Below are 13,967 nucleotides of genomic sequence, written 5' to 3' on the forward strand. Positions count from 1 at the left end.
AAGCTGGCTGTCGGGGAACACGCTTTTTCTCTGTATTGTCTGGGTCTAGGAGGTGGTGAGTGCCCCAGCCATTGGGAGTATAAAGGTGCCTTTTTTTTTTGAGAAATAAAAAAAGATTGTTTTATTTTCTGTGTCCTACTGTCATTAGCTTAAGCGATGGAGGATTCTGAGATATTAGATGGTATTCCCTCTATTCCAAATAGTAATACCTGTTTATATTGTGAGGAGGCCTTGGTATGCCCGCCCTCTCAACTATGTTCCACATGCTTTGAACTTGTTATTAGGTCTAAGAAGGTTAACCCCTTTAGTACCACTGAGCCGTCCACCTCTGAGGACTCGCCATCCCATGAGGTGCATACCCATCAGTCATCTCCTTCTGCACACGCAGCTTCCCGTAGCACACCTGATCCTCCATCTGGAGGGAGCCTTTTACCAGCAGATTTTACCTCACAATTAAAGATGGCGGTGTCTGAGGCCCTTGGTGCTTTACCTCGCCTGGCTAAACGCAAGCGAAAGGTTAAACATAGCTCTCCTGCCCAGGGGTTATCATGCGATTTATTGGATTTATCTGTTATAACTCAGTTATCCAAGGATGAATCACGCTCTGAGGCTTCAGAGGGTGAACTTTCTGGGTCGGAGTCTGCTGCCTCTAAGCCTCCTGCTGCGGAGGAACCAGCCTTTAGATTTAAGATTGAACACTCACGTTTTGTTCCAAAAGAGGTCCTGTCTACATTAGAGGTTCCAGAGGCCAAGCTGCCTGATGAACCTTTGATTCCTAAACTAGACAGGGTGTATTAGGACAGGGTAGTGCTGTTAACTTTTCCTTTTTTCTTCTACTTTGCCCATTTGCTTTTCCTGATGATCTTTTCACTTGTGATATCCACTGGCACATTACCAGGTAGACTTTGTTATGAGGAACGGTTCGAATAAGACTAAACCCTTGAGGAAAAATGCCCAATTCCTCTTGCTTTTCTTATTTTAACCAAAAGTTTTTGTTTCTGTTTGTCATACAGATATTGGTAAACAGATCTACGGTTAAAAGGTTTTCTCTTAATTCTATTATTTTCTCATATTACATCTGATGTATAAGCACTGGGTAGTCACAGATTAGTTTGCCCACCTTGGTATGAATTTATACATGCATCATGTGAATCTGTTTTCCAGATCTGAGACAGTGTTCTTGAATGAATGCACCCTTTTTCAAATTTATACATTTGAGCTGTTATCCATAAGAAGGATTATTCATCATTCAGAAATCCTGTGGTTAAACCAACTGCATCAGTGTTGAGAAAATGTTTCTTGGGTATAGTCTGCTTCTATGAGGAATATATGATTAGTTTCTTCTGTATTCTAAGCCTTCTCTCTGCTCATATGGCTTTAGTTTTAGATAAGCTAGATTTTTCTTTTGTGATACCTTTTTGGGTAGTCTGTGTGTAAATAATTAATCCACATCCCGTTTTTGTTTTAGGTTTGTAGGGCCATCTAGGAGAAATAATGTCAAGAGTTATCAGTTGTGGCTTTACTTACCAACATGGAATATATTTTCAAAATGTTGAAAGATCAAACATTTAAGGACAATACTTCTTACTGTCAAAGATTTTCAAGTGTGAGTGAGTCCTCCACGAATTTTGACCCTGTCATTTTAGAAGACAGTCCAGGTCAAGCCAAGAGACCCTGGTATTGAAGCTCTTCAAATAAAGTATAACACCTTTCATGGTAGGTTAGGACTCTTATGGAATTAAATTTTAAATTGTCTTGGGATTTCTTTATTTAATTTTACCAAGTTTCTCAGGATCTAAGGCCTGATGATCAAAGACTCACTGACAGGCAGAAAACTCTCGCAAACTATTTGTGGTATTTTTGGAGCATTATATTGCAATGAATGTTTCTCTCCGTCACATCTAGAACCCAGGGTAGTTAGATAAATAGCTCTAAAGCTAAAATTTGCTTTTTTCCCATGGGGTTTTGAAACAAATAACATTTTGAGAGTTTCTCTTGATACCTATTAGTCATTAGTTAATGGCTATCATAGACTATTTATTTCTTAAGGTGGTGAGAGTCCATGATTCCTTACTGTTAGGAATTCATCACCTGGCCTCCAGGAGGAGGCAAAGACACCCTACACCAAGAGATTTAATTTCCCTACTACGTCCCTGAACTTTACAGTATTTCTTTGCCTCAATTGGAACATTTGAAGATGGAGATGTTCATGATTTTATTTAAGCAATTAAGAGATATTTGATCCCACTTTCCCCCCATAAACTGAAACTTGGAATAGATGGGCATATCAGATTACTGGCTTTGCATTGTAAACCTTATTCAGGATTCATAGTCACAAGCCTTCCATAGGTGTCGCTGTGCCTGGTCCTCCTATCTGGCGGTACTCCTCCCTCAGTATATCCTTTACTATCTAGTACAGTACTTGATGGACTTTCTGCTTTTTCCTCAGGATTCATTTGGGAAAGAACAGGGGAGTGGGCATTCCCTGGGTAAGTACCTGCATTTCCCACACAGCCAGCAGGTACACGCGTTAGTGTTTATCATAGCTAGGTACAGTAGCTAACACAGTGGGGCTCACATCTATAACCCTATAGTTAAGGTCTTTTACAGTTGCAGGACAGCCTCTATAACAGGTTGTGATTTATTTGCATCTCAGCCAGGTTGCTAAATATTTTTGTTTCAACTTTCTTTCTGTCTCTGACGTCTCTTCCTCTATCTCTTGGAGGGTGAGTTGTCTGCGGAGGACTTGTCGTCAAACTCTGGTCAGGAATCTGAGGAGACAACTTTCAATTTATTTCATGTAATTGGCAAGAGTCCATGAGCTAGTGACATATGGGATATACAATCCTACCAGGAGGGGCAAAGTTTCCCAAACCTCAAGTTTCTTTAGTGGGAATTATACTAACTTGTCTTGTGTTTCTTTTCCTTAAGAACTAATGTGTGTTATTTACTTTAGCGCAGTACGTAATCTCAAGTTTGTTCATTATTTTTAATGTTTTTAAATTCATTTTTTTAAGGAGGTTTTCAAAGCGTACAACGTAAAGTAATAATGCAAATACAAGCATGTTCAAGAGACAGGTTTCTTAAAATCAAAAGAACGAAATTCACATATGAAAGTGTGTTACATATTAATCCACATGTTATTTAGCAATATCTAGATCTTAATAACCAACGCAATAACAATGTGCCAATCTGCCTCCTAGTTGTAGACTAATAAAGATGTGTGAAGTATAATCTTTCATCAAAATAAAATAATCATGTGAATACTACTAACAGTACATGAACTATCAGTCTACTGTATAATTAACAATATAAGAGTGAGACCTCCTTTTCTCTGGCATATGATCCCCTTAAGTCAATTGTGGTCACTCTTGGACCTGGTTACTCTGAGATAATTAAGAAGAGGATTAGAGGTTAATATGGCGATTCTTGGGCCTTAGCATGTTTGTAAATAAACTAGCATCTGATATTTGATAATGGTAAGAAGAGAGTAATTGTGCACATTAGACTAATTGCTGTAACGAAATACAGGCTAGTAAAAACAGTATACCATAAACATTTAACACAAAATTAGAAGCATACTCTTGGACCAAATATTGTTCTACTTAACATTAGAATGATACTATAGGACCAAATATTCTGTATGTGTGATGTATAAATAAAATATGCAAGCATATGATTACATGAGATCCACCTATGTTTCTGGAGGAACAAGTGGTGAGGTAATATCGACCGCTGTGAGACTAAAGCACTAAAGTAAGGCTTATCCAAGTATGAGCGCTATGGAAAAGGTGCATCAATAGGCTACCATCTCTATGTAATAAGAGTTAAAATGCTATTGCTATATAAATCATAATGGTGACAGAGATATTAGAAACTCAGCACTATCTACATTTTCTACTATATTGAAGTAATATTGTGGGCTAAATAATAAAAAAAAGATATATATATATATATATTGTAAATATATATATATATATATATATATATATATATAGTTGTTGGCCTCATGACCTTTTTTATGAAGGTATATTGTTTGATTTTAAAGTATGATGTAGCCAACAAAATGCTTACTACATACAAATAATAGTCTCAGACTGCACACCAACATATAAATGTTCAAATAACCCTGGTCTAATATTTATTAGAGGCTGTGTACTAGTACCAAACTCGGGATACACTTGGAGATTGTCAAATATAGAAGCTGACATATAAGTCAAGGCATGTCTGGGGATTTGGAGCTCTTAGAATAAGTGCCAAATCTAGTTAAAGTGAAGGTAAACTTTGGTGAATGAAAGCCTGTTTTTTAAAAATGCTATTAAAAACAGGGGCACTTTCATTCATCAAAGTTTACAAAGCAGTCGTTTTGATTAAAAACGTACCTTTTTTTTTTCACAGCCAGAGCAGCTTCCCCCTCCTGGAAATCCTCTCTTCACACGTCAGCAATGACTAATCCGGCTTCCTCCAATCACAGCATGGCCTCAATGACTACCCTGGGGGGAAAGCTGTGATTGGAGGAAGCCGGATTAGTCATTGCTGATGTGTGAAGAGAGAATTTCCAGGAGGGGGAAGCTGCTCTGGCTGTGAAAAGAAAAAAAAGGTAAGTTTTAAATAAAAACGGCTGCTTTGTAAACTTTGATGAATGAAAGTGCCCCTGTTTTTAATAGTATTTTTAAAAAATGGTCTTTCATTCATCAAAGTTTACCTTCTCTTTAAGGGTGAAAAAATCATAGTGTAAGGTAACATGTCTTTTTATAGTGCCATAATGAAGTGAAAGGTGCTTCTATTGAAGAAATAAAAATAAAATGAAAAATATTAGCCTATATTTATGTCAATCAATGGTTGCATCCCTGACAAAATAAGAAACATTGGGCATAGTTTAGATTGCCCTGTAAGGGAGATAATGTTAGGTATATGCGGATAAGTCCTCTTTAAAAGGAATAGTGCATACATATTAAGCTACAAGGGCTTACTGACAAAATTGAGTGATAGCGTATGTTACGGTTACCCTTAGTCTCGCTGAGAGATGGACCGCTTAGTAGCCTGGATTCCTATTGCTGAAGAGGGGAGAAACTGCTTTCCATAGTATTCTATATGAGTCTCGCAAATGTAGAATAATCCCCCTTAGCTGTAGTACAGCTAGGATACCCTTCTGCCCACAAAAACGAGTCAACGCTGCGATTGAGGGACAACCAAGAACTGAGGACTGGGATGCCCAGCCTGCTTTTTATTTAGGTTACATGCACACAGGGCACTCCCAGGGGGGGAAGCATAAAATCCCCCATCACACATTTAGACAAAGCCCTTGGACAGGCCACCGCAGATAACAAGTACACACAAGAAAACAATTGAGTCCTTCTTATCACCTAGCAGTGAATGCTTATCACAAACTTAATTACAGTACACAATATGCTAGGAAACCTGCCTCAGAAAATAGTTTTCTCAAAACTGAACAGAGTTAACCCTTTATGAAATGATACTTGTTACAGTTTTCTTGGAGCCCTTCTTAGGCGCTGGCTTGGCTGGTTCAGGCATTGCTGCTGGGAAATAAGTTTCTTCACAACAAAATAACTAATGCTTCTGTAACAGTGCTCCCTTTCTGTGGAACACTCTGGCAGACACGGTCTTACCCCTTTTCGGGGCAGACTAAGGCTGTCCAGACCGCTGGTTATGCGGGGCTGAGGTCGGTTTGTCTGGACAACCCGTCGGCGTTGCCATTCTGTTTCCCAGGTCTGTAAGTAATGGTGAAATTGAAGGGTTGCAACGATAAACTCCAACGTAATAGCCTGCCATTATCTCCAGAGACCCGGTTCAGCCACACCAACGGGTTATGGTCGGTGACCAGAGTGAACTCCTGCCCATATAAATAGGGAGTCAATTTCTTTAATGCCCACACCAAAGCCAAACACTCCTTTTCGACTGCTGCATAGCTGACTTCGCGGGGCAGGAGCTTCCGGCTGATGTAGGCAACTGGATGCTCCCCTCCATCTTCGCCTACTTGGCTGAGGACGGCTCCCAGCCCGAACATGGAAGCATCTGTGTGGACGATAAAACGTTTGTTAAGGGCTGGAGCCGCCAAGACAGGAGCGTTAATTAGAGCATTTTTGAGAGCCTGGAAAGCCGTTTCACAGTGGGGAGACCACAGGACCTGTCGAGGTAAGTTCTTCTTGGTCAAGTCAGTCAGGGGTTTGGCAAGTGTGCTGTAGTCTGGTACGAACCGTCTATAGTACCCTGCCGTGCCCAGGAAGGCTAGGACCTGAGTCTTAGTGATGGGGGTGGGCCAATTGGCGACAGCTTCTATCTTGGCCGGCTCTGGTCGCTGCTTTCCACACCCCACCCGGTGACCCAGGTACTGTACCTCGGCCATCCCAAAGTGGCATTTTTCTGGCTTCAGAGTCAGGCCAGCAGCCCGGATCTGATCCAGAACCATTCCTATGTGAGCTAAGTGGTCCTCCCATGACTCACTGTGGATCGCTATGTCGTCCAGGTAGGCGCAAGCAAAACTCTGGAAGCCATCCAGGAGCCTATCCACCAAGCGCTGGAATGTAGCTGGGGCATTCTTCATCCCAAACGGCATTACCCTAAACTGATATAAGCCGAATGGGGTGACGAATGCCGACTTGGGGATAGCCTCCGGGGCCAGGGGAATCTGCCAGTAACCTTTGCAGAGGTCAATAGTGGTCAGGTAATTTCCCCTGGCTATACGATCGAGTAGCTCGTCTACCCTGGGCATAGGGTAAGCGTCCGTCACGGTCTTTTCATTGAGCCTCCGATAGTCTACGCAGAACCGGGTGGTCCCATCTTTCTTGGGCACCAAGACAACTGGGGAGGCCCAGGGACTATCGGAGGGCTCAATTACCCTGAGTTGGAGCATCTCATCGATCTCCTTCTTCATTCCTATCCTAACTGCTTCGGGGATTCGGTACGGAGCCTGGCGCAAGGGAGCTTGTCCCGGAGTATCTACCTGGTGGGTGGTTAAAGTAGTGTACCCTGGCTTCGGGGAGAAGGTGAGGTGTTTGGACTGTAGGAGTTGGTTGAGCTGCTCCCTTTCAGTGGGGCTAAGTCGGTCTCCTATCTGAACCTGAGCCACTATACCTGTGGGGAGACTCTTTTCTAATAGGTCTGGAATGGGTAGACTGTCGGGGCCTTCCTGAGGGGAACAACATACGGCCGTCACGTTCTCTGGTCGCTCAAAATATTCCTTGAGCATGTTTACATGGAATGTCTTTCTAAGATTGTTGTGGTGGCAGCTAGCTATCACATAAGTGGTGTCTCCCCTTTTCTCTATGATCTGGTAGGGGCCCTGCCAGGACGCCTGCAATTTGTCTGTCTTCACCGGCTTAAGTACTAACACCTTTTGTCCTATGGTAAAGATTCTCTTTCGGGCCCCCCGATCGTACCATACTTTCTGTCTTCTCTGGGCCGACTGGAGATTAGCCCGCACGGATTTGGCTAATTGCTCCATTCGGTCCCTGAGTTCCAGCACGTATGGCACAATGGGGACACCGTCAGTCTCCATCTCTCCCTCCCAGTGCTCCCGGATCAGGTTTAGGGGTCCCCGTACCTTTCTTCCGTAGAGCAACTCGAAGGGAGAGAACCCTGTCGTTTCCTGGGGCACCTCCCGATAAGCAAAAAGGAGGTGCGGCAGGAAGCGTTCCCAGTCTCTGTATTCCTGAGTGAACGTCTTGAGCATTTGCTTGAGGGTCCCATTGAACCTCTCACACAGCCCGTTCGTCTGGGGGTGGTATGGGGAGCTCAGGAGGGACTTAATTTTGCAAACCTGCCAGAGTTGTTGGGTCAATTCAGCCGTAAATTGCGTGCCTCGGTCGGATAGGATTTCTTTTGGAAATCCTACCCGGGAGAACACCTGTACTAGTGCATTCGCTACCGTATCCGCTTGTATGTTGGATAGGGCGACAGCCTCTGGGTACCTGGTAGCGTAGTCCACTACGGTAAGAATGTAGCGCTTACCGGAGGGACTAGGGGTAGCCAGTGGTCCCACTAGGTCAATAGCAACCCGGCTGAAGGGTTCCTCTACAATGGGCATATTTACTAGATGGGCTTTAGGGTGATCGCCTCGCCTTCCTACTCGTTGACACACATCGCAGGTGTTACAGTAAGTTCTAACGTCAGCGTGTACCCCTGGCCAAAAGAACGTGTGAGTAATGCGGTGTAGGGTACGGGTTACAGCTAGGTGGCCTGCTAAGGGGATGTCATGGCCTATCTTGAGGATTTCTTGACGGTATTTGTGGGGCACTACCAGCTGTCGCCTACGCTGTCCCCTTTTCTCTGTCCAGCGGTATAGTTTCCCTTTTTCCCATAAGAATGTTTCATTATCTGCCCCGCCCCCTCCGGTCTCTGCTCGTTCCCGGTACATTTGTAAGGTCGGGTCAGTCTTAGACTCTCTCTCGAAAGCATCTGGGGTGTCCCAGGGTATGGGGCCTAACATGTCAGGCAATGTCGGGGTAGGTCTTACCTGTGTCTCCCGCACTGGTGAGAGTTCTCGCTCCGTCCGGGCTTGGGCCCGTGTAGTCACTGGGTCCGCCTCGTTGTTGCATACTGGAGCATAGGCAGAAGTCATGGGGCCCAAATCATTGCCCAGTAGTACTTCGGCAGGTAAATTATCCATTATGCCCACGTTCACAGCCCCCTTTCCCGCTCCCCAATCAAGATGCACTTTAGCTGTTGGAATTTTGTACACATCCCCCCCCGCCACTCTAACGGCCACAGTCTGTCCAGATCGCTTGTGCTCCGGCACCAAATGACTCTGTACCAGCGTGATAGTAGCCCCTGTGTCTCTCAATCCCTCGGTAGATCGCCCCTCGAGCCATACCTTCTGCCGATGGTGCTGGCGGTTATCTGAGGCAGCATATACAGGGTCCGCCTCGTGAAGCGGCCCCAAATATTCCTCCATAGGGGCCTCTTGGTTAACACAGAGGGTCCGGGCCGGACGATATGCCCCAGAGGGGTAATTGTAATTCCTGGGTGTCTGGTGCGTATTAAGGGGGCAGCTAGCCATGAAATGCCCTGGTTGCTTGCATCGGTGGCAAGTCGGTCTGGGACGCTCAGAGCTGTTATTGGGTGGTCCTGAGTGTCGGGCGGGCCCTGCGGGCACCGGGGCTCGGAATTCAGCACGAGGGGGTGCACGGTAAACCTCTCTGGGTTCGTGAAGACGGGAGTCATAATGTTCATCGGCCAATTTGGCTGCTTCTTCTAAGGTAGAAGGTCGCCTGTCTCGCAGCCATTCCTTCCCTTGCTGTTCCATGCCATTATAAAAATGTTCTAAGAGAAACAATTGTAAAATTTCCTCACCAGTCACCGCTTTACTTCCGCTCATCCAGTGATTTGCCGCTCTCCGCATTCGGTGCGCCCATTCCATATGGGTATCGTTAGGCTTCTTTTTCGTGCCCCGAAACTGTCGGCGATACGCGTCCGGAGTTACTGCGTACCGTCGCAACAGTGTCTCCTTAACTAGCTCATACTGTGTCACTTCCTCAGCACCCAGAGTACGAAAGGCTTCCAGGGCTCGCCCGGATAGTTTCCCAGACAATATCGTGGGCCACTCCCTGTTGGGAATCTGGTGCAGGGCACATTGCCTTTCGAAGTCCGCCAAATATTCATCAATCCCTGTCTCGCTCTCTAGGAAGGGTCGAAATGCCGCATAGGGTATCTTGGGCCTCCCAGCATTTTCGACAGGGATGATTACCTGCGGGGCTTCAGCATTGCGGTGTGCGTTCGCTAGGTTGAGTTCGTGGGCTCGAGTCTCTCGTATATCCTTGTCCGCTTCCGCCATCAACTGCTGTACCAATTCCATGGAGGGGTTCGGCCCGTACAGTGAGAGCCTCTCCCGAACAATCCTGGTTTTTTCGTCACTAATCGTGGTCGGTGTTTCCGCCATTGTGAAGCTCTGATCCAGTTCGGTCAATTCTGCGATCAGCTCTCTCCTCGGCCGGTTGCTGGCGTACCCCCCTCTGCTTTCAAGTAAATCCTTTAGGGTTGTACGCTTCAATTTTTCGTAAGCGCTCTCCATCCGTTCTGTACCTCTCCTAGGAAATCCAGGAACAATCCCACCGCTGCCGCCAAATGTTACGGTTACCCTTAGTCTCGCTGAGAGATGGACCGCTTAGTAGCCTGGATTCCTATTGCTGAAGAGGGGAGAAACTGCTTTCCATAGTATTCTATATGAGTCTCGCAAATGTAGAATAATCCCCCTTAGCTGTAGTACAGCTAGGATACCCTTCTGCCCACAAAAACGAGTCAACGCTGCGATTGAGGGACAACCAAGAACTGAGGACTGGGATGCCCAGCCTGCTTTTTATTTAGGTTACATGCACACAGGGCACTCCCAGGGGGGGAAGCATAAAATCCCCCATCACACATTTAGACAAAGCCCTTGGACAGGCCACCGCAGATAACAAGTACACACAAGAAAACAATTGAGTCCTTCTTATCACCTAGCAGTGAATGCTTATCACAAACTTAATTACAGTACACAATATGCTAGGAAACCTGCCTCAGAAAATAGTTTTCTCAAAACTGAACAGAGTTAACCCTTTATGAAATGATACTTGTTACAGTTTTCTTGGAGCCCTTCTTAGGCGCTGGCTTGGCTGGTTCAGGCATTGCTGCTGGGAAATAAGTTTCTTCACAACAAAATAACTAATGCTTCTGTAACAGTGTACTCTTTAGTAGGGAGAGGTACTGTTTAGAAAATGTCCCATCTGACCCCAACACCAGTGGAGCTGAGCGCGGGCAAAGAATGATGGATCCTCTCCTCTAAGACCAAGAGTGCAACACTACTCATCCAACCCCCATTCAAGGATAGCAGAAGTCCATAAGCTCCGCACTTGGGGCATTCCTAATGTCTGCACTATCGATCAGAGGTGGCAGGGTATTGAGGATGGTATGTGAAGTCAAAAGCTGCTCTATTGTTAGCAGGCCTTGAGGGTATAAAGTCGCAAGTCTCTTACGTGAGTGTGAAGATTTTAGATACTCCGGGGTCCGACTGCGGGAACCGGCCGCTCCCCCTCGGACAGACGCCGGAGGCAAATAGCTCACTCCCGCCTCTACACCAGGGCAAGGATGCATGATAGGCAGTTGTTGGAGCAATAAGTCTTGTGTGGCTAATCATAATTCTCCATGGTCACGCAAGGGAGGCTCCACCAGGCAAAGGTTTTGTTCGGTTTTAGCCAAAGGGGATGTGCTAAGCATAGATAATGTCCTGGAACTCCCTTGTTGGAATAGATTCTCTGAGGAGGGCTTTATAAGCTGATCAAGTGAAGATATCTCCATAACTGGGTAGTCAGATATTCCGGAACTCTCCCCTCGGACCACCTTCCTTACTGTAGTGATGAAGGCTTCAACGTTTTTATCAAGTTTATAGTCCAGGTCTTGTAAAAGAGCTTGCAAGTGTATAAAAGGGTTCTCCATGATGTGTATCTTGATGTATGTGCAATAACAACAGATCTAAAGCTGCTCTATCTGGAGTACTGGGGGGGGGGGGTTGAGAGATGAAATGTAGGCCCCAACAGGCTAAATCAGGTTCCAGTCGGCTAAAATGAAATTTTGTTGTTTAAGAAGCTAGACAATCCCTTTATTACCCATTCCCCAGTTTTGCATAACCAACACAGTTATAATACACATTTTACCTCTGTAATTATCTTGTATCTAAGCCTCTTGAAACTGCCCCCTTATTTCAGTTCTTTTGACAGACTTGCATTTTTAGCCAATCAGTGCTCACTCCTAGGAGCTTCACGTGCCTGAACATGTTATATATATGAAACACATGAACTAATGCCCTCTAGTGGTGAAAAACTGTTAAAATGCTTTCAGATTAGAGGCGGCCTTCAAGAAATTAGTATATGAACCTCCTAGGTTTAGCTTTCAACTAAGAATACCAAGAGAACAAAGCAAAATTGGTAATAAAAGTAAATTGGAAAGTTGTTTAAAATTACATGCCCTATCTGAATCATGAAAGTTTATTTTTGACTTGACTATCCCTTCAATATACTTTTTACCTCTGTGATTACCTTGTATCTAAGCCTCTGCAGACTGTCCCCTTATTTTTTTTAGTTCTTTTGACAGACTTGCTTTTAGCCAATCAGTGCTGACTCCACAGGAGTGCACACAATGTTATCTATATGGCACACGTGAACTAGCAATGTCTAGCTGTGAAAAACTGTCATTCTTCACTGAAATAAGAGGCGGCCTTCAAGGGCTTAGAAATTAGCATATGAGCCTACCTAGGTTTAGCTTAATACAAAGAATACCAAGAGAACAAAGCAAATTTGATGATAAAAGTAAATCGGAAATTTTATTAAAATTGCATGCCCTATCTGAATCATGAAAGTTTTGACTAGACTGTCCCTTTAAGCTAAATTCATGTTCAGCCCCAATCCAAGGGAGCAAATGAGATATAGGTTGCTTGCATCCTCATGTAGACCAAGTTGAACCTCAGTGTGGCCTCGTCTTTTTAGATTCCAGATCTCCATAATTGGAAAGCAGTTTTTTGAGCTGCTAAATTATTTATCAAGGATAGTAGTCTCTTCACGTGTAAGGAATTGTGTTGATGGAGATTCTAAGGTACAAAGTATTATAACCCAGGGCACACTTACTTAAGGATTTGCAGTGGGTGCAGTGTCTACTCTTGCAAGTACAGAGGGACATTTTCTGACAAGGGAATTACCACTACTAAAACCCGTAACTATAGTTTTATTACCATCTGGACCTCATTAGTTTTCCCTACTAGTTGTGCCAATCCATTTTATTTAGTGGAATCTTTCTATTCACTCCAGCTCTGGAAATAATTTGGTTGTTTTGTTTTTTTAATCTTCATGGAATAAGAATTTCCTTCCTCAAGTTTCTTACATGGCCATTCTTCCTAAGGTTATGTTATGGAGCAGTTCACATTTTCTTTTCCCTCTCCATACAGCCTAAAGTAGTGTCAGGAAAGGGAGGTACTCAAGGGACTTCTGTAAGTTTCTTCCCACTCTTAGAAAGCTATGTGTCAAATATTTCCCAAATGCATTGCTTCTTGGGTTAACTAAAATGATTTAACTTTATTCATAGGTTTACTTTTGTTTTAGCAGAGAAACAATGAAGTTGCCTTCATGGAAGGACAAGAAGAACTTGTTGATGAACCAGCACTGGTCATGGGAAGAGTGTTTGAAACCATGGACAATAAAACAGATTATCTAGAAGAATCATGGGAAATGCATGAAATAGAGGGATTTCTAGGAGAAAGAGAAATGCTTGTAGATGAAGAAGATTATACTGAACAACAGACATCCGTGAAGAACAGTAATGAATATATTATGCAATATGATGTCACACAACCACCTTCACAAAAAAAGGATGATTATGTTCGTCAATGGGAGGAAGAAACGGTATGTATCCATTAACTATTACATAAGTATATTTCATCTATACGCACGTTTTTTAAATGTTATAACTAAAAGTAATTCAATCAATTTATTTTTTTAGCTAGCTTTGATTCTATATTGATTCACTTTAGAGCTATTTAACTATAAGGCATATTAATTAGCGCTGCGGAATCTGTTGGCGCTCTACAAATAACCGATAATAATAATAATTAATTAAAGGGATACTAAACCCAATTTTTTTTCTTTCATGATTCAGATAGAGCATGAGATTTTAAGCAACTTTCTAATTTACTCCTATTATCAATTTTTCTTTTTTCTCATGCTATCTTGATTTGAAAAAGCAGTACTGTAAGCTTTAGAGCCAGCCCGTTTTTTGTTCAGCACCTGGGTAGCACAGTTAATGCTGAGTGTCAATTAAAAGTATATGAAACCCAATTTTTTTCATGTTTCTGATATAGCATAACATTTTAAACACTTTTCAATTTTCTTATATGATCAAATTTACTTTATTCTCATGGTATTCTTTGTTGTGGATCATACCGCATTAGGTAGTGTGCTTGTGTCTAGAGCACTTATGTCAGCAGT

General features: G+C 43.5%; 1 protein-coding gene across 1 annotated transcript in view; it reads left to right on the forward strand.

Annotated features, from left to right (window-relative positions):
* The window catches only part of PATJ (PATJ crumbs cell polarity complex component), a gene marked incomplete in the record, with an annotated part of 974,742 nt that overhangs the window by 421,126 nt on the left and 539,649 nt on the right, over positions 1 to 13,967 (forward strand). Inside the window, 1 exon segment of the mRNA XM_053693647.1 lies at positions 13,086 to 13,385. Within this exon segment, the coding sequence (XP_053549622.1) occupies positions 13,086 to 13,385 (300 nt within the window).

This window comes from Bombina bombina, chromosome 10 (genome assembly GCF_027579735.1).
Source record: "Bombina bombina isolate aBomBom1 chromosome 10, aBomBom1.pri, whole genome shotgun sequence".
Lineage (NCBI taxonomy): Eukaryota > Metazoa > Chordata > Amphibia > Anura > Bombinatoridae > Bombina > Bombina bombina.